Source organism: Channa argus, chromosome 15 (genome assembly GCF_033026475.1).
Source record: "Channa argus isolate prfri chromosome 15, Channa argus male v1.0, whole genome shotgun sequence".
NCBI lineage: Eukaryota > Metazoa > Chordata > Actinopteri > Anabantiformes > Channidae > Channa > Channa argus.
The window spans coordinates 16,631,548-16,659,418 of record NC_090211.1 but is presented as its reverse complement, the minus strand read 5'-3'; the positions used below and the strand labels follow the sequence as shown (position 1 = coordinate 16,659,418).

General features: G+C 36.0%; 1 protein-coding gene, 1 pseudogene and 1 gene segment (V, D, J or C); all 3 read left to right on the top strand.

The window, feature by feature from the left end:
• The window catches only part of LOC137100103 (hemicentin-1-like), a 59,689-nt gene that overhangs the window by 14,882 nt on the left and 16,936 nt on the right, over nucleotides 1-27,871 (top strand). The gene's annotated exons all lie outside the window — the stretch shown is intronic.
• Nucleotides 13-6,774, top strand: LOC137100578 (immunoglobulin heavy constant mu-like). The segment is given in 6 exon segments: nucleotides 13-449; nucleotides 2,077-2,367; nucleotides 2,527-2,820; nucleotides 2,946-3,260; nucleotides 4,037-4,938; nucleotides 6,433-6,774. Coding segments are annotated over 5 exon segments (1,323 nt in total).
• On the top strand, nucleotides 7,357-10,456 carry LOC137099534 (Ig heavy chain C region, secreted form-like; annotated as a pseudogene).

The window sequence follows — 27,871 nt, the reverse complement described above, 5'->3', positions numbered from 1 at the left end:
GATAACATGGCCTGGGGGGTCACTGAGATAAACACCATTACAAAAACTTTGCCGCAAAAATCATACTGTCATTACCTGTTAGGATTAAAAGAAAAGCACACAATGACCATTTGTCATTGCAATATAAGATAGCTGCTATGTTTATTATGTTTTATGAGCAGATGAACAAATAAATGTTGGTTACAGAGCAGTTCAAAGGAATAGTTAAGACACCAATGTAAATAATATCTTCCAGTAAATCTTATTTTTTTGAAATCAAGTCAAGAAAAATTACACTTAATATTTCCTCAGAGGACAGCATCAGAGTTTCATACATACTTTCTTTGTCTTTCATACCTTTACTGCAGGTTTTGAGGTCTTTAGTATTTTGTGCAGGCACTAAGTAAAGATGCAGCACTGTGATGCTTTCGACTACTGGGGAAAGGGGACGGAGATCATAGTATCTTCAGGTAAGTAAAATTTAAACATATTTCCAGTGAACCATTTCATTTTAGGTTTAAAACAGGATCCAAAAGAGCAGATTATATTGTGCTCTTTCTTAAGTAGAAACTGATCAGTCAGATCACATAAAAACAGACCATAAAGATGTTTTTCTATAAAAATTAAAAAAAAAAACAAAAACAAAAAAACACCATGCTCATCCAAAGTTTTAAAAAAGGGTGATGAAACGGCAGTGTTGGGGTTCATTCAACCAGATTTCTTTTAAAGAAAAGGTAACAATGTGACATGCACACCCAAGTCCACAAAGTTATTTCTTGCACCCCCATAGATGGGAATAAACAACGTTTGAGCTGAGCCTTCTTCGGTGTGCAATAGTTTTATAGTTTCATGACTGATTGCCTTTTGCTCTTCACCAAAAAGGGTCATTTGATACAAAGGTGCTTCTGATTAATAAATTATTTGCTCTAAACTATAAATTTCTCAGAAATGTGTACAGTTTGTAAGTTTGGAATGCATGAGCTTTATAGATACAATTGTTAAACCTTTATTCAAAACTAATTTGTACAGCAGACAACTGTTTTTCTAGAGAAGTCGATAATCTCTATGGCATAACTTTCAAAAGAGGTGGCTGTCCCCTTTTGTATTTTGTCCCTCTTTTCCCCCTTCTCATGTGGGTTTTGTTCTTCCTCACAGTGTCTTTTTGTCCTGGTCCTTGTAATTGGACTCAGATAATGTTCAGTCTTAACTGGGGTCTACAATTAGGTGGTAGCTTGGGAACCTGCTGACTTTGAGTTAGTGAAATAAACCTTCATGTTTTTTCCTATTCTCCATCGTGACACTTTTGTCACCAGAAACTTTTAGTCTTGACCAACAATAACTGTGAAAAGTGACATAGCAAATCTTAAAGTCACTGGAAACAATGCTGTAAAATAAGGACCTACTTTGTAAGCAAGACATTTTAAAACTAAATTAGCTAGAAAACATACAGAAGTAATAAAGTAAAATAATATTATATAACCTGAGCTGAATGTTTTATATATATATATATATTTATATATGTGTGTGTGTGTGTGTGTGTGTGTGTGTGTGTGTATATGTATACACAAACACACACACACACACACATATATATATATATATATATATATATATATATATATATATATACACACAGTTGGCTGAAAACAGAGAGTAAAAAAAACAAGATCCATCTACATAATATCGAATGCACATTTAGTTGATACAAAAGTTTCATATTTAAAAATCAAATAAAGTTAAATTTAACTTAATTTATCAGGGGGGGGATGCAAACTTTATAGTATTTATTTTACTATAACTTTTTTAAACACTTATTGACCATTTTTGTTACTTCTAATGATCAAAGAAATTTTCTATTAGCTTAATGTGCATTATCATTATGTTAGGGTTAAGGTTAAAATTGCATCCCCCTACAATTAAATTGCACCAAACTACATTGTTTTGCCCCCAACTGTGTGTATATATTTCATGTTTGGAATATTTATTTAATGATATGTAATTATTTAATTCTGAATACCTTTGGTCTCTATAAAATCTAAGGGTGAATAGATTATAATATTTATATTTACATTTATTTAAATATAAATTTTTTCACAGGAACATCTTTATCACCGACGCTGTACCCTGTGGTTCTCTGCAAACCTGGTTCTGAAGCTATAATAACTGTTGGGTGTCTTGCACTCGACTTCTACCCAAAGAGTCTTACTTTCCAGTGGACCGATGCCAGTGGGACCACCCAGACCTCTGTACAATACCCTCTAGCTGAGCAAAACAACCAGTATATAGGCGTCAGTTTGGTCCAAGTATCAAAGTCTGACTGGGATTCAAGAAAATCTTTTAGTTGTGTTGTGACTCACCCTGCTGGTCCTAAAAGCATGAAAGTGGAAAGTATGTAATTTCTAACTTACTAACTCCGTTATGTTTGAGTGAAATGCTGATTAATAATCTTGTGTTTATCTAGTATCTAATATTCTATCTCACTGTTATAAAAAACATAATTTTCAGTCTGATGTCAATTTAAACTGATACCTTTCTTTCGCATCTTAGAAGACTTAGTGGTCTCAGTGGCTCCAAAGTTAACTCTGCTATCAGAATCAAGTGGAGACAACATAGTCCTGGTGTGTACCATTGAGGATTTTCTTCCAAAAGAATTTTCATTCAATTGGAAAAAAAATGGCAATGAAGTCAATCAGTACACTATTTGGGCCCCCCAAAAAACTGGACAGACATATTCAGCTGTCAGCGTATTGAAGGTCAAGAGCACAGATTGGGACAGTAAACATGTTTATACCTGTGAGGTGATGCACCAAGGAACAACATATACAAAGATGGCCTCAAAAGGTAGAGAGCTGAAAGTCATGACCTAATACTTACATTTTAACTCAAAGTTAGCTTTCTGAAACAAAGCCCAGTACAGTATGTGAGAGTTTATACTGTTGTAAAAATAGTTGTTTCCCTCATTACAGAAGCTCCAGTCACAGTGACACTCAACCATTCAAGTCCTAAAGAAATTTTCAGCAACAACCAGGTAGAGGTGAAGTGTGTCATCACTGGACAGGATAAGAACACTGTAGAAAAATCTGAAATCACATGGCAAATTGATGGACAAAAGGTGATCAGCACTCTTGAACCAACAAAAACTGAATCTGAAAGTCAGCACATCAAAACCAGCACTGTGACTCTTACTCGTGCTGAGTGGGAGAGAGTCAATAAAGTGAGCTGTTCGGCTCTTAAAGAAGATATGACACAGATTGTCCAAGAGCTGATTGTCAACAAAGGAGGTATGTTCCGGACTGATGAACTCCAACTAAAAATATTGTAATCAGTTGAACTTTTGTGGGGGAGGCATCCACATTTTCATATAGTAACAAACAAAACTACAGCTTCCAAACTGGTCTTAATAGAAATGTATGATATTTATGCATATGGGAAAGACTTAAAGAGTTAAATGTTGTCCTGCTTTTCAACAATTTCTGCAAATGTTGCCACCTGGATTTTGTGACTAACCTGTAATTAAAAGGGTGGTGGTTTATGGTTTACGGCTCGTTTTGTGAAAAAAATTCACTTCAGAGTTCAGCTAAGAATTAGCATATGAAATTTCAGCAGTCCATAAGCCAATTGAAATTGGGATCTATCTAAGTAACAATGTTTTAAAGAAAGCCTGCTTGCCTGCCTGCTTGTCTGATTGTGCCTTGCCTGCTGGTTGTGCAGGAATACAATGATTGTGCTTTCTTTGTTCTTATTCCACAACTTGTGAATGAACTTGAAAACAAATCTGAATATTGGCTAATGGTCTCTCTGGAAACCAGGAATTATTCTGCCTTTTCATCTGCGTACTCTGGTACATGCGTTACATGTCAGATGCTGTGAAATCCTCCTAAAATTCCTGTTAAACTATTAGTTTGTGCATTTTTTAGGTAGAATGAGGGCAGTACAGTGTGGCCCTCATTTCTTACAGTGTAGTCATGTTCTGGGTGGAAAGCAGGAAAGATTTTGACAGGGGAGATTTACAGTACATTCTCAGTACAAGCTCACCCTTGTAAACTGTTTCTTTCAGATGGGAGCGAACCAAGAGTGACAGTCCACATCCTCCCAGAGCAATACATTGGCCAAGGAGACTCAGCTGAGGTCACTCTGGTTTGCCTGGTCTCCAGTCCTGTGCTGCAGGATTACTACATCACCTGGTCAGAAGATGAAGGACATAACTCTGGAAACTATGATGATGGCATCAACTTCCCCCCACAGAAAACCCCAAATGGATACTTAGTTACAAGTGTTTACACAACCACCAGGAAAAAGTGGGATAAAATAAGCAAATTGTTCCACTGCAACATCTGGCCTGCTGGCAGGAATAACACCATGAAATCACACGGAGTGTCTAAAGTCATGGGTAACTTGCAAGAATGTAACTTAGAGTAGATTGAGCTTCAAATGTGTATTTTTGCTAATATGTTGTTCTGTCACACTCCGTGTCATTAGTCTCTGCGAACAGTCAGCTTGTTAATTTAGTTGTGTCTGTCAATGTTGTGTTTTGATCTGTTGTTGTCACATTGTCAAACAGCTTGAGATTGTGCCGATTGATTAAAATAAATGTTGCATGGAGACACTTTGTTACATGTTCTTTGTTGGTTCTGGCGTTCTAAAGCAAAATGAAATCACTTTGTATAAGTAGTTTGTAGAAGCTCATATATGTGTACTGAAGCACTATTCAGAAGAGTAGCTGTGTTATTTACAGACACACACACACACACACACACACAAACACATACATACACAAACAGACAAACTCTACATCTAACCACCTATTTTGGCCTCTTCTTAGGTTTTCCCACAGCGCTTAGCTGCACAGAGGATAACGGGGAAGAGGACGAGTTCAGCAGTCTGTTTTTAACAACCTCGTTCTTCATATTTCTCTTCATAGCTTCTCTTCTTTATTGCATTATATTCAGCCTGGTCAAGGTAAACACACAGGCTTTTACTGCATTTCACTTATGCAATGTTATAAAAGACTTTATGGAGTATCTGTAAATATACATATATTGCATATATTCCATTAAAATAGGTAAACAGTTTTGGTTGAGAATTTTGAAATTATATTTACATTGGTTTTCTGTCAGTGCAATAACTTTTTACAGAAAAGCAGATAAAGAATCTTCTCTAAATTGCCCTAAACAGTGGTGTAAGAAGTATTTACATCAAGGCAGAGGTGATAAAGATACATATAAACTTAATACTCAAGTAAAAATGCATGGACTTGTTAAAAAGTAAAAGTACCACTTATTTTTTACTCAAGTCATAGTAGTAAGCACATGATGCACATTTTACTCCAATAAGAAATAGTATTTGATGCTGTTAACACGAATGTCTAACAATAGTCCAGATTTGTTACAATTTGAATGAACAAAATATATGAAAGGATAGAAATCAATTTTTAAAAAGGGTCTCAGATCTCTGTTACCTACTGTACAGTAAATATTGGTGGAGCTGATTGTAACCTCTTCATGTGCTAAATCATGGTGAATCCATAGCAAAAGATCAACATTTATTAGTTTAATATATTTTTAAGTATCTAGATTTACAAAAAGTAACTAGTGACTAAAGCAGAAAAATACAGAAATTTCCACTGAATTGTTGTAACATTAAAAGTAATATTAAATGGAAATATCCCACTCAAATACAAATATATTAAAATTGTACTTAGCCAACTAAAATAACTATACTAACTAACTACCTTAATAGATATAGCAATACCACAGTGTAGAAATACTCAGTTACAAGGAAAAGGCCTGCATTTAAAAAGGTTACATAAATAAAAGTCTTAGCACAAACAAGTACCAAAAGTAAAAGTACCCTATGCAGAATCACTTATTTTGCATCAGTCAATGTGAAATTATAGAATTTTAATCATTGATGCATTAATGTGTTTATCAGTTTATCAATATTGCAACTGGTAACAATAGAGCTTACTTTAAAACTGTATGCACTGTTTTTATTTATATACATGTTTTTATCTAGAAATATTTATTTTAATTACCTTATATACTAAGACTCAATCACATGTTATGTTTATATTGATATATTAATCAGACTCTGAAGAGTCACTAGTAACTGTGTAGTTCTCAAATAAATGTAATGGAATAAATTATATTTTACTCTGAAGTAGAGTGCAGTCAAAATATGAGGTACCGCAAACAAATTATTGTATTTATATTAATCTACTATTCACTCTAAACAACTTGTCATAAACAATAATGGGAATATTAGTAGTATTCTTTAAGTGATCATAAATCTCATGTAACAAATTTACTGACAACTGTAAAAGAATTGAAGTCATACCATAGGTCATAGGTCAACACTTACAGGTAAAAATCCAGATCAAAGAGGTCAATCAAACTTTAGTACTGTTTCATAACTTATTAGACAAATAAATATAACATTTGTTTTCCTTTTCAGATGAAGATACAATAAAGGATGAGCTGGATTGACAGTATGATGACTCCATAATTTTTTTCTTTTTTGTTGTGTTGAAGACATATATTTAATCAGTAATATTACTATAATATTATTGCTGTACCTGTATGTAATGATTATGTAAACATTGAAAATATGTCTCTGTCAACTGTAGAATACAATAGAATAGAATATTCTACAGTATAGAATAGAAATGCAGTTAATATTTAATTTTTTCACATGAGATAAGACTGCAGACGTTCTGTTTAATGTGAAGAATATTAGAATATTCACTTTTTCATGATGTGTAAACAACAGACTTTACTGTGGTTGAAACATGTACAATCGGCCTATAGGGTTTTGTATTTTATAGTTCAACTAAATAAATCTTTGCTTCACATGTTTGGTCATTTTTTTGATTGAATTTGCTTTCATCAGTAAGTTCAAATAATATGATTTGAACAGACATGAGGTTAAAAGGAGTATGAGTGATAGGGTGTTAATGAAGCAAATTAGGATTTAGATTTCTGTTTAGTTACAAATTCCAAAACATCCAAATAACACCACTCTTGGGCCACATAATTCCTGTTATCATTTAGACTAAGACTGTTGGCAGTTTTTCTGGGGTTTCTAAAGATATCAAGAGTCACTTCCCTCTTTCTTTCTTTGTCTCTCTCTGCACTTCTCACACCACACGTGAAAGCCTGTAACAAGCTGCACTAAACTGTACATTTGTTCGTCAGAATACATCTAAGCACTACGCAGCTCATATGCCAGTAAAGTCATTACAGATCCATCCATTTATTATGTGTAACCACTGATCCTGTTTACGGGGTCACGGGGTGCTGGAGCCTATCCCAGCTGTCTCTGGGCAAGAGGTGGGGTACACCGTGGACAGGTCTCCAATCTATATCAGGGCCAGACATACACAGACAGACAATCATTCACACTTACTTTCACAACTACGGGCAATTTTAGATTCACCAATTAACCTTACATGCGTGTCTTTGGACTGTGGGAAGAAACCGGAGTACCCAGAGGAAAAGGATGCAGGCACGGGATGAACGTGCAAACTGTAAGATGGTGATTATTTTTTTTCTGAGCATCATAAACCCATTATGTTGGCTCTTTTTATTATCAGTATTTAATTAATTTTGTACAATATTGTCTAGAGAAGCTGTGGGGTTATTTTATTTTATTCCCATTCATGTGTGTAGAGCCAAAAGCCTTGAGTGGGTGAGGTCTGTGCTGTATGCGAAAGCAGGAGGATCATCCATCTTATTTTGTTTTGCTTGTTTGTTTTGTTGACTACATGCCACTGAGCAACTTTCATAAGGGTGAATGGGCACCCTATCCATTTCTAATCATAGGCAATAATCCATCAATGAATTCATGCTGTAAGCCGAAAGAACAAAAAATAAATAAAATAAGATTTATTATAATGAGGTGGAATTGATGCAAGACCTAGTTTATCTCTGATATACTGCTTGTGATTTTACAAATAAGCAATATAGATACTCAAACTTTCTTTCAGCTGTTTTTAATGCAGTATTTTCTTGTTTTCAATTATTGTTATGATCAATTATTGCTGGAAGTCTTGGTTTCTTAGAGTGAAATACAATAATATTCGTAATGTACCTGGATTTTTTTATTTAAAGTTAATGTGTTGAGACATCAGTAATAAATAAAAAACAGTTAGGAGGAATAAAGTGAGAGCAAAATGCATTTGTACAGAAGGTCAAGTACATAATCATTGATTAAAGTTTTTTTCTTATTGTTGACAGAGGTTCATGCTTCAGTTACAAAACTGTCGTTTGTCATCCTCAACATATTATTTTGTGAAATGCAGTTTGTGAAATGTGTTCAGAGTTCACATGTAAATAAATATTTTAAAATCACCTAATAATTATGAAAACCTATTTATCTTACTGCTTTTCACAATGTTTTGCAGTTCATTTGTATTTCATTTAGGCACTTTGTCCTGAATTAAATTCTCTATCATGAGGCTCCTCATCATTACAAACCTTTTGTCATGTGTGAAAAGTGTTTTTTAAAAATTAAAATTACTTACTGTCACTAGAAACTAATTTTTTAAGAGGAAATTTTTTTAAACAAAAATGGCTTGAATAAAAAGTAAATACAGTAATAATATAAATATTGGAAACTAAATTTAATGATGTGAGCTGAGTTTTAAAAATGTTTACAAATTTGAACTTATAATTTTTGAGTTTATTGTACTGCTGTAATATCAAGTACAGCATACTTGCCAGGATCAGATAAAATGTACTTACTACTAAACTTACACAAATGAAGATATTAAGTATATGTTATTTAATTATATTTAAGATATAAGATATTTTTACAAAACACAAAACTAAAATAGAATACAGTTAAACTGTTTATTTTGTCAACACTTAGTGAAGATGTTAATTCAATTTGTTGTTGTTATAGATGTTTTAAATGGTTATTTATTTCATTTTGAACAGTACTTCTTTGTTATGTTTTGAATCAACATGACTTTTCTATTTGTCCTTCTTTTATCTGTGAATGTGCGGGCATGACATTAACATGAATAACTTCTTCTTCTTTTCCTTTCCTTATCTTCCTCTGTTCAGAGCCTGCAAAAGTGACTTTGGTGTCAGTGCCAAGTGAAGACACCCAGGCTCTGGTGTGTATGATTGAGTATGGTCGTGCTGGAACACTTGATTCATTTAAATGGAAAAAGAACGGTGCAGAGTTGGATGACTACATTCAAAGTTCATTTCAGAGGATTGGAGACTCGCGCTCAGCTGTCAGTGTCCTGAAGGTCAAGAACACAGAGTGGGACAGTAAAGCTGTTTATACCTGTGAGGTGACTTACCAAGGACAGACGTATACGAAAAAGGTCTCAAAAGGTAACATTTTATTGCAATTAATAATAATAAATAATGACTTAAAACAGTACAAACTGAACCTTGAGATACAGTAAATGGCATGACATCAATATAAAGTCTGCAGGTTTAATGATCACCCAGATGTTAAAAAACAGCTGTCAGCCACTTTCCTCTGTTGCTTCCATTCATATAGATCCAATCACAGTGACAATGAACCAACCAAGTCCCAAAGAAATGTTCACCAACAACCAGGCAGTGCTGGAGTGTGTCATCACTGGACAGGACAAGGCTGTTGTGGATGAAATTGAAATCACATGGAAAATCGATGGAAAAAAGTGACTGGCCAAACTGGTGTAAGAACATCTGAAGGCAGTCAGCACAGAAAAAACATCACATTGACTCGTAATCTAGCTGAGTGGGTGAGGGTCAATACAGTGAGCTGTGTGCTGTTGGAGAAGATACAGTATGACACCAATAGTCCAAGAGCTGACTGTCGAAAAACAAGCCATGTTTCTGAGTGGTAGACCAGTAATTAGCCAATCTGTTCTGGGAAGGCAGTCAACTTACTCACACAAACATGTAGAATATTTAAAGGTTATACATTTTATGAATCTTCCTGGTAAGCTGTGTGTTCCTCTCAGATGGCAGTGAGCCAAAAGTGACAGTCCACATCTTCCTAAAGGAGAATGTGAAAAACTCAGCTGAGGTCACTGTGGTGTGTCTGGTCTCCAGTTCTGTGCCGCAGGATTATGACATCGCCTGGTCAGAAGATGAAGGACATAAAAATGGCACTATACTGATGGCATCAACTTCCCTCCACAGAAAACCTCAAATGGATACTCAGTTACAAGTGTTTACACAACCATCAATGAAAAATGGGCCAATAATATAATGTTTAATCACAACATCTGGCCTGCAGGCAAGAATGAGGCCATGAGTCCACATGGAGCATATGCAGCCATGGGTAACTCAAATGAATGTGACAAATAATAAATTGAGTAATTTGTCGTTTTGTCTGTGGACTGTGTGATGTCATCAGTCTGTGTCATTGTGAAAAGAGTCAACATGCTAATTTAGTTGTGTTTGTCATATTGGGTTTGATCTGTCAATGTCACTTTGTCAAACAGCTTGAGATTCTGCTGTTTTTAAATAAATGTTGCATGGAGACACTTTTTTTCAAGTTCTTCAATTACTTTAGTTTTTAAAACCAAATGATATTTTTTTTAGGAATTTGCTTCCTTGCACAACTCGTGCTAAGAATATTTAAAGAACACTTGACATCAACATATTTTAAACTATTGTTATCAGTTAAATTAAGGCAGCTTTCAATTTTCTGGGGGTTCTAAACACATCATGTTTAGAGAGTCACTTCTCTCTTTTTCTGCACCACTGGGACCTGTAGCACCTGCAGCAGTGAAACTTTGTGCAAACCCACAAGAACTGCAAATAAACGTTCTCAAACCGAGAAATGCAGTCTATTTATGTGCATCTCAGCTTGTATTCAAAGGTCAGCAGTGGAAAAGCAGTGGTTACTTATGCCACTTTTACAAATTTCTAATTCCACAAATTTAAAGAACATTTATTTTAAAGTGCATGTTTTAGTTCATATGTAGATTTTTTTTGTACTCCTCTTTTTTCAAACTCAGCTTCTTCATACAGTATCTTTTTCAATCTTCATTTGCCTAAATTTCACACTATTTTACATTAGCCTAAAAACTCCTTTAGTCTCGCTGTGGTATTGCTAACAGAATACATGGCACTAACACTGGATATTAGTTAATGCTATACAGGAAGGTGTTATTTACTTTTATTTAACAACATTTTTTTGCAAAGTTTTATGAGAAGTAATCAAAACATTTTGTGTTTCCTCACACAACTCAAGGTTTTAACATACACAAGATAAGATATACTGTAGGTTAAGGTAAACATTGTCATTTAGGTACAAGATACATGCACACTGGAAATCTTCCAATGCTTCCAAGCCTCCTCAGTCAGGTTAAAAAGTAACAAAAGTAACAATATCAAGACAAAATTAGTCAATACAACCATAAGCGCCAAGGCAGACACAAGAGACAAGACAGAAACTAATAGTCAGAAACTTAAACCTGAAAAGGCAAACACACAGTGTTTCACAAAGTAGATTATTATTATGCAGCTGTCATCCTGCTCATAATGTAACTCGTTGCATATTGTAAGGTGTAAACATCTTTTGCACATCTTTCCATTCTAGATAAGGGTCTCTCCTCTGTTGTTCTTCCTGTGGTTTCTTCTATTTTATAACTCCCTTTTTTAAATCCAATCTTAGGATCTAGGGACAGAGGATGTTGATGTCCAGATATTGTATCCCACTGAGGCAAATGTGTGGTTAGGTATTGGGTTATATACAGTAAATAAAACTTGATTTCAATTTTATTTTAAACTCTATGAACTAAAGATAGGAGCTGATGATTCTCTCTGCAGTCTTAACCATCCAGTAGGAAGCTTCCTTTCTTGTCCGTACAATCTGCTATGCACAAGTCCTCTGCAGGTCTTTGTGAGTAGTACATGGTGGTGGCTGTAGCTCAGTTAGTAGTGCAGTCCACAAACCATAGGGTCAGTGGTTTGACTCCTGTTCCCTCCTGGCTACATGTCAGTGTGTCCCTAGGCAAGTTACTGAATGTCTGCTACTTACTTGTAAGTTCCAGGCTCCTGACAAACCAGAGTCACTGGACCACGTCAGATTCCTCAAGATGTGCAGTCTCACCCGCTCTAAATCAGGCCCAATTATGGTCACAGGCTGCACTGTCAGCAATCTTGACCTACCATCCAGAATGAGCTCTTTATGTCGGTGAAGGTTTTCAGTCAACGCGGTTTGGTTATCCAAAGGTTGAGTCATGTCAATTGAACTTATGTCTTCTTGGTTGGAAACTTGGTGCTACTCATTCAACCAGCTTATTGATAGTGTATGCAATCCATTGCAGGGAAGAGTGTATAAGAGCCTATAGACAAGAGGATGGCCCACCACAGGAGAAGCAACACCTCAGGACCAGAATCAACAGTGTACCTACACCTGCATGACAAATGCCACTCGTTTGTGGACAACAATGAACACATTTTGGACAGAGAAGACAAATGGTATGAGAGAGGAGTATGTGAAGCGGTGTAATTTTACATGGAGAATCTTTCTCTTAACAGAGGTGAAGGCCTCAAGCACAATGCTGCCCTTTCATCCATAGCAGGGACGATTAAGACCACTTCACACATCTGAAGGAGTTCACACAAATTCTTCCTAGTGGGATAAAGGGTTTTAAGAGTCAGGATCATTACATCGCTACGTACTACATCTACTATCCACCTCTCAAGTCTAATCAGGCCAGGTGAGAATCAAGGCCTAATCTGGAGGATGTACCTGGGTCCTCTACTGAGCTCTTTAGTTTTTGCTGTGTTCAGGACCAGCTGTCTGTATGGGTGTCATTGTTGCTGATGAGTTGTATCATCTGTAAATCTGAATATGAAACTGTTGTTTCTGTGTACAGTGAGGACAGGACTTCAACAGCAGCCTTGCAGGGTTCCTGTTTTAACCAAGACCTCAGCAAATATCCTCTTTCCTGTCCTCACCACAAGTGGCCTGTCTAAAAATTACAGTACACAATCATATGTGGAGGCAGGCAACTTAGTCAGACTACTGAAAAGAAGGCATGCATATGTGTTTTTAATTTGAGTCCAAATATTCATGGATAAACTCGAGGGCAAAGGTCACTGCATCCTATCAACCTGTTGGGGCAGTGGGCACCCAGTCTGTCAGTAAAGGATTTAAGTACCAGCTTCTCCAGGTGCTTAGACTACTGAACTGAGCCACATGTATTCATCATGAAATGTTCTGTGTCAGCTTGCCACTGTGCCTGAGCTGGTTTACTGGAAGCCAGAAACGTGAGTGAAGGCTACCATCTAGTGGCAAAGGGTTTAAAAAATTAAGTGATCCATCACTTGATCTTGATGCAGTAAGTGGAAAGGACATGTTATTGATACCAATTTTACATAAAAACATTATTCGAATTATATTTCTCTTTATGGTTCTTGCTATTAAAAATGATTAAAAAGTAAAAATGACTCCCTGCACTACCAGAAATAATAAACCATCCACTCATTCACTCATTAATTCCTTCGTCATTTCATCACTGTTTTTGGCTCAGTGTCTACTGTGTGTTCTTTTACAAGACTCTGAGAAGATGCATTGAATATTTCTCTTTTACTTGCTGAAGCTGAGGCTTTATAATTGTCTATTCGAATGTGGCCAAGACCAATAGAATAAGAACACACCGTGGAACAACATTTGAAGGTGATGGCTCATTGTGTATTTTCATACAGTAGTTAGACTGTGAGTATTGCAAGGTGATTTTTTTTTTTGTTTGTTTGTTTTGCTAAAACTAACAGCAGGTCGACATTAAAACTCTTCCGCTTAAAACTCTTTGCATTCACAAGCTTCCTAATATCTGATTTAGAGACTGCCCTCTGGCTGTCATGTGCAAGTGAAAGGAAACTTTAAAGAGGAACACACGAGTTGATATACATGCTTGTACTGCCATCTACCGGTGCACTGTCACAACTGAAATGCAAGGTTTCACAATTTACAATGAAACAAAGGTTTTCCTCCCATGAAACATTACGTTTGGGGTTGATATTACAAAAAGCATAACTTTAGTGGAACATTTGTCTCAGGTTACTTGGCTCAGAAGAGGAATTCACTTTTGCTATGATGCAGTAAAAGTTAAGTCAAGATGAAGTTTGATGAACAGCCAGCCACCACAGAACATCACAGAATAGAAAGATAATGCATTCATAGTTGCCTTTTACATTTCCTGTGGAAGATGCATAACAGGATTTAATAATATAGAATCATCTTTTGCCAAAAAAAGGCACGTAGAGAGTTGCTGTCCTCTTTTCCCCCTGACTGGTAAGTGTGGTAATGTTTTGGTAAATTCTCAGTTTAGTTAGGAGGCACCAGTAAGTGGTGCTGTTGTATTTCATTATACAGCCAAGTGTTTCCAGTATTGTGTCCAGTATAAGTACAGTAGAGATCGAAAAGATGATATACTTACTATAAGATATATTAGTTCCATTATTTAAACTGCTCATTATGTTTATTGATGGAAACTTTAAACAACGCAGGAAGGTTTTTGAAAAGGTACTTAGTTTATTTATGTCAAAATATGTATGTATATATGTAATATATGTACAACTGAAAGGTCAGTTATTGTTATTACTATTCATAAAGAAGTTAGTTGCCATTCAGGAAAGTGTATGAGAATGTATACAAAGAAAAAAAATTTACTGTAATTGTATTTTTTTATTGCAATTAAGAACATCTGCTGTATTGTGTCTAAGGATTTACCACCTACTGTGGCACAAGTTTTTTCATTGCAGTGTATCACTGTGTATAACTGGGGTAGCCACAGTGGTTCACACCAATACAAAAACCTTTAAAAAGACACACAGGTCTTTACGTGTGAATATATCCTAAATCTGTAGTGCTTTAACACCATTTTGTTAAGTCTGTTTCATCTCATCTGATCATCTTTCACACATAAAATGTAAAAAAAACAACTAATCTTTAGCGTGGACTTAACTTACTGTCTCTTTCATAAAAAACATGTGTACAACTTAAAGCTACAGTAGAAAATGATCAATATATTTGCAAACACAAAAAACAAAGTGAAATATTAAACAAAATAAATGTTATTTAAATGTTATTTTAATAGTTAGATAAACAGTAGGGTGGCTGGCACGCAGTATATTCTAGTTTACAAATATCACATGTTTTCTGACACTGCAAAGTGTCTATATATTGTTAATATAGCCTTCTATGATTATGAATTACCTGACAGGCTTTAATCCATCAAATCATGAAAAATAGTACATACAATGACCATTTCTGTCCAAAAACATGCTAAAACACGCAGAGCTGTTTTATTGTGTGTTGCAGTGAATCAAATACCAACTGCCCTGCGATTTTTGGATGGTGGTCGTGGGGCATCAGGAGCTTAAAAGCTTAGTACAAAAAACATTATGCAGATATTCAAATGATAACAAGACGAATGCAGCCAAGGTGCAGGTGCTATACTGTCACAAACTGTACTGTCAGTGAAAATGTTCACATGCTGATGCTAAACAAGTAAAATGATTTTTTTACTGTTTTAGAAATGATTTGTTGATTAGAACTAAACACTGACTGTCTCACTAGCTCTACAGGGACTTGGAAATTTTTAAAGTACAGGAAAGGTGGGGCTACCAAAGGAATTTCTTGCAGTTTAGATACAGTGTAGATCAACAACAGACCAATCTATTAGTTAATGACATATTTCAGTAGACACACCGACCAACAGACCAAAATGGCATTTTCAAAAACTGAGAATTATCACATATCATTAGCTAAAAATAAAAGTGGGACAAACAGGACTGCAGTTTAATGCAAATGCTGAGCACAGACAGTACAACAAAAACTAACCATGCTGCGTGTCAGCCAAAGGTTTTTGTATGGCCATGTGCTACTGTGTATGATGGCAGCCACAGTGATAAGTGGTAATACAAAAACCTGAACGGAAAACGAACTCACTGTCACTGCTCTTTGAGAAACAAGGTAAAGTCCCAACATCACGAGACTCTGGTGAAAGGTGATATCAGTGTAATAGTAGAACAGAATAGTTTACATTTCATTTTTCGATGTCAGAACCAACTATAATTGTTTTGGACATTGGGGGAAGTTTTTAAAACTGTTCATACAAGAAATGAACATTTAAAGTAATGTGTTTCCACAAAAAAGGTTGTGTTGTGACACAATAAGCTTAAATGGGACACGGTTTCTTTAGTACAGAGGGGATCATCACTGTGTATATCTTTCACCAAGGATAAATGCAACAAATGCTAATTTTAAAATAAATTGCGCTAAAAATTCTAGACTGATGCCAATTTAATAAAATTTTTGCAAAAGCTAAAATTTTTAGCAAAAGCTAAAATGTAAGTAAATTACAATGGAAGTGTAATTGAATTAAATGTTGGACACCACCCCAGGCTAAGGTTTTTGTATGAGTATCTGCCACTGTGTTATGGGGTAGCGGCCACAGTGACATATGGCTGTACAAAAACCTTTCCGGATGGAACTGAGGCTCGAAGCCACTCTGCCTCAGGACAAAGACCAGATAAGACAGACTAAAGTTCCCAAATAAAATAGACACAAAAGAAAAGATGATCAATAATAATGATCAACAATGATCAATGTAGTTTTATCAAGCTAAACATGAAAATTGTAATCATTTTTATCACTTTTTTCTGGTTTGTATCATCTTTCCTAATGTATTTCAGAAACTAAATTACAACAACAAAATTACTTTTAAACAATGATAATAATTACAAATTAAGGATGTGTTAAACATTAAAGCATCACAATAACTACCACTAGCTCTCTATAACTGCAAATACATTTAAACACTATAACACAGAAGTACTGTTGAACTCAACCTTAAGTAGTAAATTTGAAGCCTGTTTTAGGAATAATATTACCACGGGATCAATAAGATATCAATCATCAGGGACCATTTGCACTGTAGATGCACCTCAATATTTCTTCTTATTTCTTCACCAGTAGTTGAATGAAAAGGAGTTATTGTATAGGAGCATATCACAGTGTACTACAACCAACACAGTGATATATCCTGTGACAAAAACCTCCTCCCTTAATGCCCTTTTACACAAACTGTTGTGTCAGGACACCAGGAGCTTAAAAGATGATGCAGATATTCAAATGATAATGACACTGTAGCTGCTGTGTGAGACTGTACTGTCACTGTGCAGCGTGGCACAAGAGGGAAAATGCTGTTGTTAAACAAGTAAAAAAAATTCTTTTGAACTGTTTTAGCAAATATCTGTTGACTAGCACTAAACACTGACTGACTCACTAGTTTTACAGTGACGTGGTCATAATTCAAGTGCTGAAAAATGAAATTGTACAGGAAAGGAGGGGCTACCAAAGTCACTCTTGTGGCGTAGATATAGCGTAGATCAACAACAAATGTGTCTGCACAGGATCAAAGAGGTAATCACATATTTCAGCCTGGACCAAAACAGTAGACGTACTAACCAACAGACCGACTTTGTCATTCCACTAGCATCAATAAAGTTTATCAAACGGGATTGTAAAAAACTGATAATAATCACAATTTATCAGGTGGAAATTGTGAAAAAAGTATGAAAAAACAGGTTTAATGTACACGGTGAGCACAGACTGTACAACAACATCAGTAGTGAAAGGTGATATCAGTTTAGTTATACCTAGTTTACGTTTCATTTTTACACAGGATGAGATTTATTTTAATCGTCAAAAAAAAAAGCTAAAGAATTTCTCAGATTTTTACTAAATATTTACTGAAAGTACTTCTACATTAGTACAAACTGTACAAACTAGTACAAACTACTAATCTACTGATGTTGTTTTTTGCTACATTGGTTTTGTTGCACATTGACCATGTTTTTACTACACAATGTAATATATGTTTATTCTTCTATTAATGTAATATTCGTGTACTGCTGCCTTTCACATGATTAGATCTTAACATCACTTGTTAATATAAAAACCTAAAATAGCAGCATTTATGTGTCATGATGACCAGTGTATAGGGTGGAGTTTTTGTACAGGATTGTATCACGGTGTACACTAGCGGGTCACAGTGATACTTCCTATGACAAAAACCTTCCATGTCCATTCAGTTGGAAATACTTCACGGTGTTGTTATGCATTACACAAAATGAGACAGCTTTCTACTGCTTTTATGTGTCCAGTAAAACTCTTCATACGAGAAACTAAGATTTACAATGATGTGTTTCCACACGAAAGGTTGTGTTATTTCACAATATGTTCAAATAGGACATAGTTTCTTTAGTACACAAGAGATTATCATTGTGTACATTTTCAAAAAAATCCAACAAATACTGCAGTAATTTCAATTCTAGACATATGCAAAAGCAAATTCTAAGACATTTTGTCAAAGGCTAAAATTCTAAACTTTTTAATTCAAATTAAAAGCCGGGCACCATGCCATGCTTAGGTTTTTGTATAAGCGTGTGCTACTGTGGGTGGAGTGGCAATCACAGTGAATTGTGCCTGTACAAAAACCTATCCGGATACAACTGAGGCTCAAAGCCCCTCTGTCTCAGGAAAAAGACAAAGGACAAAAAAAAAAAGATAAACCCTAAATTTCCCAAAATAAAAAAGACACAAAAGAAAAGATAATCTTCAGTGCAATAATAGTTATTGGTAAATTTATTTAATGTTTTTTTCATTTGCAGTTCTGTTCTGTATCAGCCTTTGCATATGTGTTTGCACACAAATAGTAATTTTATATTAGGTTAAATATAAATAATGGATACAAACTCTGGATGCATTAAACATTTAAGTATCACATTAGCTACTATTAGCTATCTATAACTGTAAATAAATGCATACACACTAACACATACACGGTGGTGTACTAAACCCCACCACTACACTTGAAGTAGTGATAAAAGAAAATTAAATTTTCTGTACATATTTGACTACTATGATAATAAATTAAATGAGAAGCTTTGATCGATAAAATCATAACAATGTGCATTTCTGTCCACAAACATTTTACTATGTGGTTCACTAAAAAGACACAGAGTCTTTCTGTGTGCTGTGAAGAATATAAGGCCAACCGCACTGTGGTTTTTGAATGGAGGTGCATCACAGTGGAATGGTCACAGCGATTCCCACGGTTACAAAAACCTCTTCAGAAAGGAAACTATTTTTATACTGTGAATGGGAGGTACATGTAAACCCTCAGCACAACCTTAGCTTGCTAAGTCCATTCAACTCCTGCTTTATTGTTTTACTGTCAAATTATGCCCAATAAACTGTATATACATCTGTATCAGAAACTGAGAATAATCACCAGGTTCACTAGGTAAAAATGAGAGTATGAAAACAGGACTGCAGTTTAACATGCATGCTGAGCACAGAAAGTACAACCATAACTATCCATGCTGGAAGTCAGCCAAAGGTTTTTGTATGGGCATGTGCTACTGTGTATAGCGGGGGCTACATGGTGATAAGTGGCAATACAAAAACCTGCTCTGAACGGACACCAAACTGAAAGTCACTGTTCTTTGAGAAACCAGGTAAAGTCCCAACATCACGAGACTCTGGTCACTATATGTTTCATTTTGACACAGAATGAGCAGCAAAATCATAAAAACAAAAAACAAAAAAAAACTATTACTTTTTCACAAATTGTAAAAGTACTTCTACATTAGTACAAACTGTTTAAAAGTGACAAATAAATTTGTCTCAGGTCATCTGATGCAAACCTCTCAGAACCTACTGATCTTGTTTTATGCTACATTGGTTTTTATTGCACATTAGGTGGAAGTTCTGTTTACTACGCAATGTATGTAAATAATATTTATATGTGTATTTCTTATATTAAAGTTCACGAGTGTTTACTACATAACAAAATAAAATGATTAACAATAACTAACAAATATTGAGGGATCTTTTGTACTGCTGCTTTTCACATGATTAGATCTTAACAACACTTGTTAACATAAAAACCTAAAGTAACAGCATTTATGTGTCATGATGAGCAGTGTGTAGGTTGGAGTTTTTGTACAGGATTGTATCACAGTGAACCCTGGTGGGTCACAGTTATACATCCTATGACAAAAACCTTCCACGTCCACTGAAATGGAAATTCGTATATGGCGTTGATAGAGACAACAAGGTGAGACAGCTTTCTACTGTCTTTATATGTCCAGAAAAACTATACATTCGAGAAACTAAGATTTACAGTAATGTGTTTTCGCACAAAAAGTAAACAGGAGATCGTCATTGTCTACATTTTTCACCCAGCAAAAATCCAACACATGCTGATTTTAAAAAGTTGCAAAATTTTAGTTCTAGAATAATGCAAAAGAAAATATTAAAACTTTAGACATTTTAGCAAACGCTAAAATTAAAAGTAGAATGGAATGGAAGTGTAATTTAATTAAATGCTGGACACCATGCCAGGCTAAGGTTTTTGTATGAGTATTTGCTACAGTGGATGGAGTGGGGGCCACAGTGAAATATGGCTGCACAAAAACCTTTCCTGATAGAACTGAGGCTCAGGCAAAATGGAAAACTGTTCTGCACCCAGGTGAATCAAGATTTGACATTCTTTTTGGAAACCATGGATGTCGTGTCCTGTGGACTAAAGAGCAGAGGGACCATCCAGCTTGTTGTCACCAGACAAAATCCTGCATCTCTGATGGTATGGGGCTGCTTTAGTGCCTACGGCGTGCGCAGCTTACACATCTGGAAAGGCATCTTCAATGCTGAAAAGTATATAGAGGTTTTATAGCAGACATCCAGACATCGTCTCGTTCAGGGAAGGTCTTTCAGCAAGATAATACTAAACCACATACTGCATCCATCACAACTGGCCTGCCTGCAGTCCAGACCTTTCACCAATAGAAAACATTTAGCTCATCATGAAACAAAAATCCGACAACAAAGGCCCAGGACTGTTAAGCAGTTAGAATCCTCTCCTAAAACTCTAGCAACAGGTCTCCTCACTTCCCAGATGTTTACAGACAGTTGTTAAAAGAAGAGGGGATGCTGCACAATGGTTGACTTCACCCTGTTCCAGCTTTTTTGAGATGTGTTGCTGCCATCAAATTCAAAATGAGCTAATATTTTCCATGAAATGGTAAAATTTCTCAGTTTTGACATATGTTATGTTGTTTATGTTCTATTGTGAATAAAATATAGGTTGATAACCTTTTTAAATCATTGCATTTGTTTTTATTTGCGTTTTACATGTCGTCCCAACTTTTTTTAAATTGGGGTTGTAGACACAAAAGATGATCTTCAGTGCTATAATACATAATTTTTCTCATTTATGGTTTTATCTAGAAAAACATTTTGGAATTGTTGTCATTGAACAAGGCACCAAACACATTGACCTGATTTATTGAGCAATAAACACTATATTCAGCTGTTTTTACATGTTTTTTTTTTCACAGAATAAAATAAATATCAATCAGGCATCATTTGTAGTGCAGATGCTTTTTATTATTTCTTCTTTACGTGAATTATTAAACGACAGTAAAATCACCCTAGTTAAAGGATAAGCATATGCATGTTACAGGGTGGGGTTATTGTATAGGAGCATATCACAGTGGCCTATAACAACCACAGTGATACATCCTGTGACAAAAACCCCCTCCCTTAATGCGCTCTTACACAAACTGTTGTGTCAGGACACGAGTTTCCCTTTCACACATGTAACCAACATCGAGAGACAGTCCGGGTGACATGCGTTCTCACTTGTGAAGAAATACTCTGGGTAACTGGGCAAGAGGTGGTGCTTGGGTGGCCAGGGGGTGGGACATGACCCAAAAACAAAGCTGCAAAAGTGACAGTGTTTTGCTTTGTAATCGGATCGTATACCACAGAATCTCGTGCTGTTCTTTGTATTTGTTTGACAATTTCCAGGTCTGCCCTCACCGAGAGGAGTTCACAAATTTCATTGTCCTTCCAGTTCGACATTGTCGATGGGTTGAATGAATTAGTTCTTCACCTTCTGGTGTTTGTATTTGCCCAGTTTCGTGCCAGTCGCAGGGGCTCAAAAGAGTTGAGCCCCTGCAACTTTTAAGAGTTTAAAAATGATTCTGTTTCTGCAACACACAAAAAATGATGCAAATATTCAAATGATAACAGGACTAATGCAGCCAGGCCACTGAAGCTGCTGTGTGAGACTGTAATGTCACTGTACAGCGTGGCACAAGAGGGAAAATGCTGTTGTTAAACAAGTAAAATTTGTTTTATTTAAAATGTTTTAGCAAATATTTGTTGAATAGAACTAAACACTGACTCACTCACTAGTTTTACAGCGACTTGGTCATAAATCAAGTGCTGAAAAATTAAAGAGTACAGGAAAGGAGGGGCTACCAAAGTCACTCTTGTGGCGTAGATATAGCCTAGATCAACAACAAATGTGTCTGCACATAATCAAAAAGTTATTGACATATTTTAGCCTGGACCAAAACAGTAGACGTACTAACCATCAGCAAAGTTTATCAAACGGGATTGTAAAAAAACGATAATAATCACAGTTCACCAGGTGGAAATTGTGAAAAAAGTATGAAAAAACAGGACTGCGGTTTAATGTACACGGTGAGCACACACAGTGCAACAAAAACTAACCATGCTGTATGTCAGCCAGAGGTTTTTGTATGGGCATGTGCTACTGTGTATGGTGGCAACCACAGTGATAAGTGGTAATACAAAAACCTGCTATGAACGGACACCAAACTGAAAGTCAGTGTTCTTTGAGAAACCAGGTAAAGTCCCAACATCACGAGACTCTGGTTAAAGGTTATATCAGCAGCGTAGTTTATGTTTCATTTTTACACACAATGAGATCATAAATAAAAAAAAGTTTAAAAGTGACAACGAATTTTTCTCAGGTGATCTAACATTTGGATGATGCAAACTTCACAGAACCTATTATACTCGTTTTATAAATTGGTTTTGTTGCACATTAGGTGAAAGTTCTTTGACCATGTTTTTACTACACAGTGTATAGAAATAATATTTATATATTTTTTTCAAATAATGTAATGTTCAAGTGTGTGTCCTACATGACAAAAAGTTATAAACAATAACTAACAAATATTGAGGGATCATCTGTACTGCCGCTTTTCACATGATAAGATCTTAACATCTCTCGGTAATATAAAAACCTAAAGTAGCAGCATTTATGTGTCATGATGATCAGTGTCTAAGGTGGAGTTTTTGTACAGGGTTGTATTACAGTGACTATAGCGGGTCACAGTGTTACATCCTATGACAAAAACCTTCCACGTCCACTGAGAAGGAAATCATATATGGTGTTAATAGACAAGACATGTATCGACACATTGATAAGGCGAAACAGCTTTCTACTGTCCTTATGTGTCCGGCAAAACTCTTCATACAAGAAATTAAGAATTACAATAACGTGTTCCCATATGAAAGGTTGTGTTATGATACAATACGTTTGAATGGGATACAGTTTGTTTATTACACAGGAGATCATCATTGTGTACATTTTTCACCAAGGAAAAATGCAAATGTTAAAGTCTAAATTTTAAAAGCTAAAATTAAAGTAAATGGCAATGGACATGTACTTTAATTAAATGCCAAGCACCACGCCAGGCTAAGGTTTTTGTATGAGTATGTGCCACTGTGGGTCTGGTAGCGGCCACAGTGACATATGGCTGTACAAAAACCTTCCCCAGTAGAAATGGAGCTCAAAGCCCCTCTGCCTCTGGACAGTTAGACAGAAAATAATTGTTTTTAATAATTTTTGTTTGCATTAGCTTTGATAATATATTTCAAAAACAAAAACCCAACCACAAAAATATATGTGTTTGTACACGAATAGTAAAGTCCATATCAAGTTAATTAAGGTTCTCTAAATATAAATGAATGGTTAAAAATTAAGAATGCATTAAAAATGTAATTATCACAATAATTATTATCAGGTATCCATAAAGTAAAATAAATATATACACACTATAACTAACACACAAATGGTGGTGAACTCAACTCTACCGCTACACTTAATGCAGACATAAATGTCTATACATATTGGACTTGTGGTTATCAACTTCCTTGCGGGTGAATATTTATGTAACAGACGGGAAACAATCTTCACCACAACAGGTGCTTCCGCAGCCAGTTAACAAACTGAAACTTTGGACTCAAACTTCAGACACAAGCACTGATGACAACACCAAGGCAGTCTTTCATTTTTTCAACATGTAATTTGAAATTAAATACTGTCATAAAGCATTTGTTAATAGTATAATGGACTTATGCTGTTATAAAATGGGTGTATGAGAGGTGGTTGGAGTATGTTAGCAAACAGATACCTGAAAGAGCTGGTTTATAATACATACAGTAATAAAAACCATCAACACTTTACACAACAATGAAATAAATCACTCAGTACATGGAAACTGTGAACTGCAAAGTTAGATTGGCATCATCAATTCAGGCTACAATATGCAATGTAACAAAATTTATCGTGTTCAATTGGTGCTTTGCTCTATCGGACAACTTGACTTTTGTCTACCAGAAAACATATTTTTCTGTTCGGTTTATCTATCTTGCAGAACAACATGTATTTTTTCTGAGTACAGCTTTATGAGACGTTCTTATGGTTGCATTTAGGCCTTCATTTCATTAAAAAACCAATATCGGGTTTGCAGTGTAGCTGCATGGGAAAATAATTTTCAGAGGGCTAAATTAATATAACTTTAATCTGTGTCTTACTCTTAACCTCTCCAAGCAATGAATACATGCTCAGCAGTTTAACTCCACATTCATACTGGTTAAAAAGAGCTGCCATGGTTTGACCCACTGGTTTGTCAGGCAGTTTCATCTCGTTGTCATTTCCACCTTAGTAGTCCAGATATTTATTAATTCATTTTCCAAAGTGTTTTTATCCAGGAGAAGTAAGCCAATAATGAGAGCTTGTCAGATTGATGATGATTTAAAATCTACAAAGAGGACAAGCTCTAGAAGAGTGCCAATGTTAGGGAATGATTGGAAGGTCCAGGTTTATAGTGTCCTCCACAGATGTATTGGCTCTGTTGGCAAACTTCATTGATGTTTATGAGGTGGGAAAACACAAGGCACACAACTGATTTTATTCATACAGGGTCAGGGAAACAGGTCTGAGTGGGATGTTGGTCCCAACACATTCTCATCCCACAGCATCAGATAACGACAGCTGATTCTGATGTCTGGTTGGACATAGTTGGTCATGGTCGGTGCCAGTCCGGCTTATTCGGCACTGACAGTCAGCAGAGAAAATTGCTGAGTGTGTGCTGTTTTAAGATTCCAGGCTTTTAGCCTTAAGACCCAGTCTGTGCCGGTCGTTCTTACACCGATTAATTTAAACATGTTTAATACTGATGACATCATAACTGAGCAAAACATACAGTACCTTCATTTTGCTATGTAGGTCTATGATTTGCTTTGTCCTCACCTTTACATCCACGATTAACTGCTTTTTTTTTCATCTTTTGCTCTTTTACGCTCAAATTGCTAAGTTAGAAAGTCAAAGTTCCCGGTCGCCACCATATTTGTTTTGACACAAAAACACACATTCATTTCGAGCTCTCCTGGGATTTCGAGGTTTTCCTATCTCCAAAACACCCAGACGTTTCTGACAAGTCATTAAGTGTGTTCCCCTTAGCTTACTGAGCTGTCAGAGACTAGATATCTATGACAGTTGGTGGATAGTCTTTATGTGTGAACTGATAGTGTTTGTTCTTAGGTGTGTCCCCAGCTTAAGGTGTCAAATTGCACCACTTTGTACATCCTTGTAACCTTTGGCGTTACTTTTGGCCAATATTTGATGCGATAGGAACAACAGTGTCTGATACTGGAGCTAAAGGTACCATATAGGCATCAATATAGGATACACAGCAAATTTTTGAGTGTTACATGGTTTCATTTTCTGGGTGTAGTGTGCTAAGTTAATTGAACATTCACACATTATCTTGGATGAGCATGTAGTGGGCAGTTCGAGGTCTAATTATGTAGGGTAAGCTTGTTTATTTTGCTTCTGTAATTTAGATTTACATTAATTACTTCTTTATCAGCTACAGTGATCAGTACAGCTTTATTATTTTATTCACCTATTATGTGTCAGTTGGATTGTTCATTATGGCACCTTGGTTAGAAGTAACTGTAGTTCCTACCTGGCCTGGGTTACCGGGGGAAGGTTGTAGAGGTAACACGAGACGAGAGGCGCATGTGAGCGAAAAGTTAGTTGTGTAATGGCTTCCCGTGTTGGGGTTTATTACAGAAGATCCCCAAAAGAAACTGTAGCAAGCTGAGACAGCTCAGCTAAAAAGGTTAGCTTACTGCTGTCTTGATGACCAGATAAAATACCCCTTGTCCCACTGTGACGTAAGGAAAGAGGACAATATAGACTCAAAAATAACAATGTTGCTACTTGCAACTAACTTTTGAATTTGAAGGTAAGTTAGCTGGCTAGCTGGTTCAAGACAAAATCGGCCAAGTGCGGTTTTATTTTTAATAAACTCAGAAAATGTATTTATTATTTTTTTTTAATCTTAAGAATTGTTCCTTGTTGTCTAGGAGCATGCGCTTGTAACTTTGATTTAACATTAAACCATAATACCTGAAAATGAAGCTAACAGAGAGTTGTTAACTAGTTAACTAGCTAAGCTAACGTTAATTAGCATTAGTGCTTGTTAGCGGGCCCTTGGAGTCAGAATTCCAGAGGCAGGGAACTCTGATCTTTTGAGTCGTAGTTTTTTTGGTCAACTTTCTAATGGACTTGGCCACTAGCAGAGATATCGTAGAACTTTATTAAAATTATTTACCACTGCCTCTGTAGAAACACCAGGCCTATGTTAATTTTTGGCGGGAGACGCTTTCTTCGCTGTACAATTAAACGTAGGGCATGTTACCATGACAGGTTCATCTACAAATGCAATATGAGCGTAGCACATTGTTGAATGAAAATGCAGTAACTCTTATCTTAACAGCTAGTACTGCCTTGACAGAAGTGTTTTTGGATTGATTTCAAATCAACCAAAAACCCGAAGATGGAATCATGTCATTGGGACTTTTTTGATCTTGGTTCGAAACGTTTAGGCACTTAGCATGCAATGATAAACAGCTGAAGTGTCAGCATGTAATGCAAAGGGACTGGACAAAGCGGTGCTTTTTGACACCTCGGGAATGAGAACGGGTTTGGGGTCTAATTAAGTGATGCACTGACTCACGGGTTCCTCAAATTTGAGGGCTTTTTAGGGAGCGTTTGATCATTACCTGATCTACTGCACATTTTGAGTGTTCTTGGTTGCTGCCCTCACCAAGCAATAAGACTTTTAGCTATTTTAGATACAGGATAGTCTACTTTTTAGTGGTGTAACATAACCATCACACAATTGGAGCCTGAGGGCAGGCTGTGTTATCTAATGTGACCTGACCTGTGATTTTCTTTCTGGACCTTCTGGAACTTTGTCGACAATAACACTTCAATGAGTTGATTTCTTGACTTGCACACACACACTGATGACAGCAGCTGCTATGCTGGTGTGGACTTGACCCACTGGGAGAAACATAGCATTCAGCGACCTTCCCGAGGACACTTGGGACATATGGACAGGAAAGGTAGGGACTGAACCGCCAACCTCTCTACATCTGTGCCTCAGTGACTATAATACAATGATCCCAAGAAGAAATGCATGGTATTTTCTTAATCGTACTTACATCCAGAAAATTTTGACTTTATATTTTCAGGATTGGTTTTTAACTCCACATATTTGATCATTGTTAGTTCAATTGTAATTTAGTCTCTTTGGTCTCGGATAGGCCAACATGGGGCCTCACAGCTAGAAGGTCCCCGTTTCTAAACTACCAGCTGGCTGCAGCTTTTCTGCCCAGCGTTTCCTCCCACAGTCCAAAAACATGCATGTTAGTGTAATTGGTGACTCTGAAATTGCTTGTC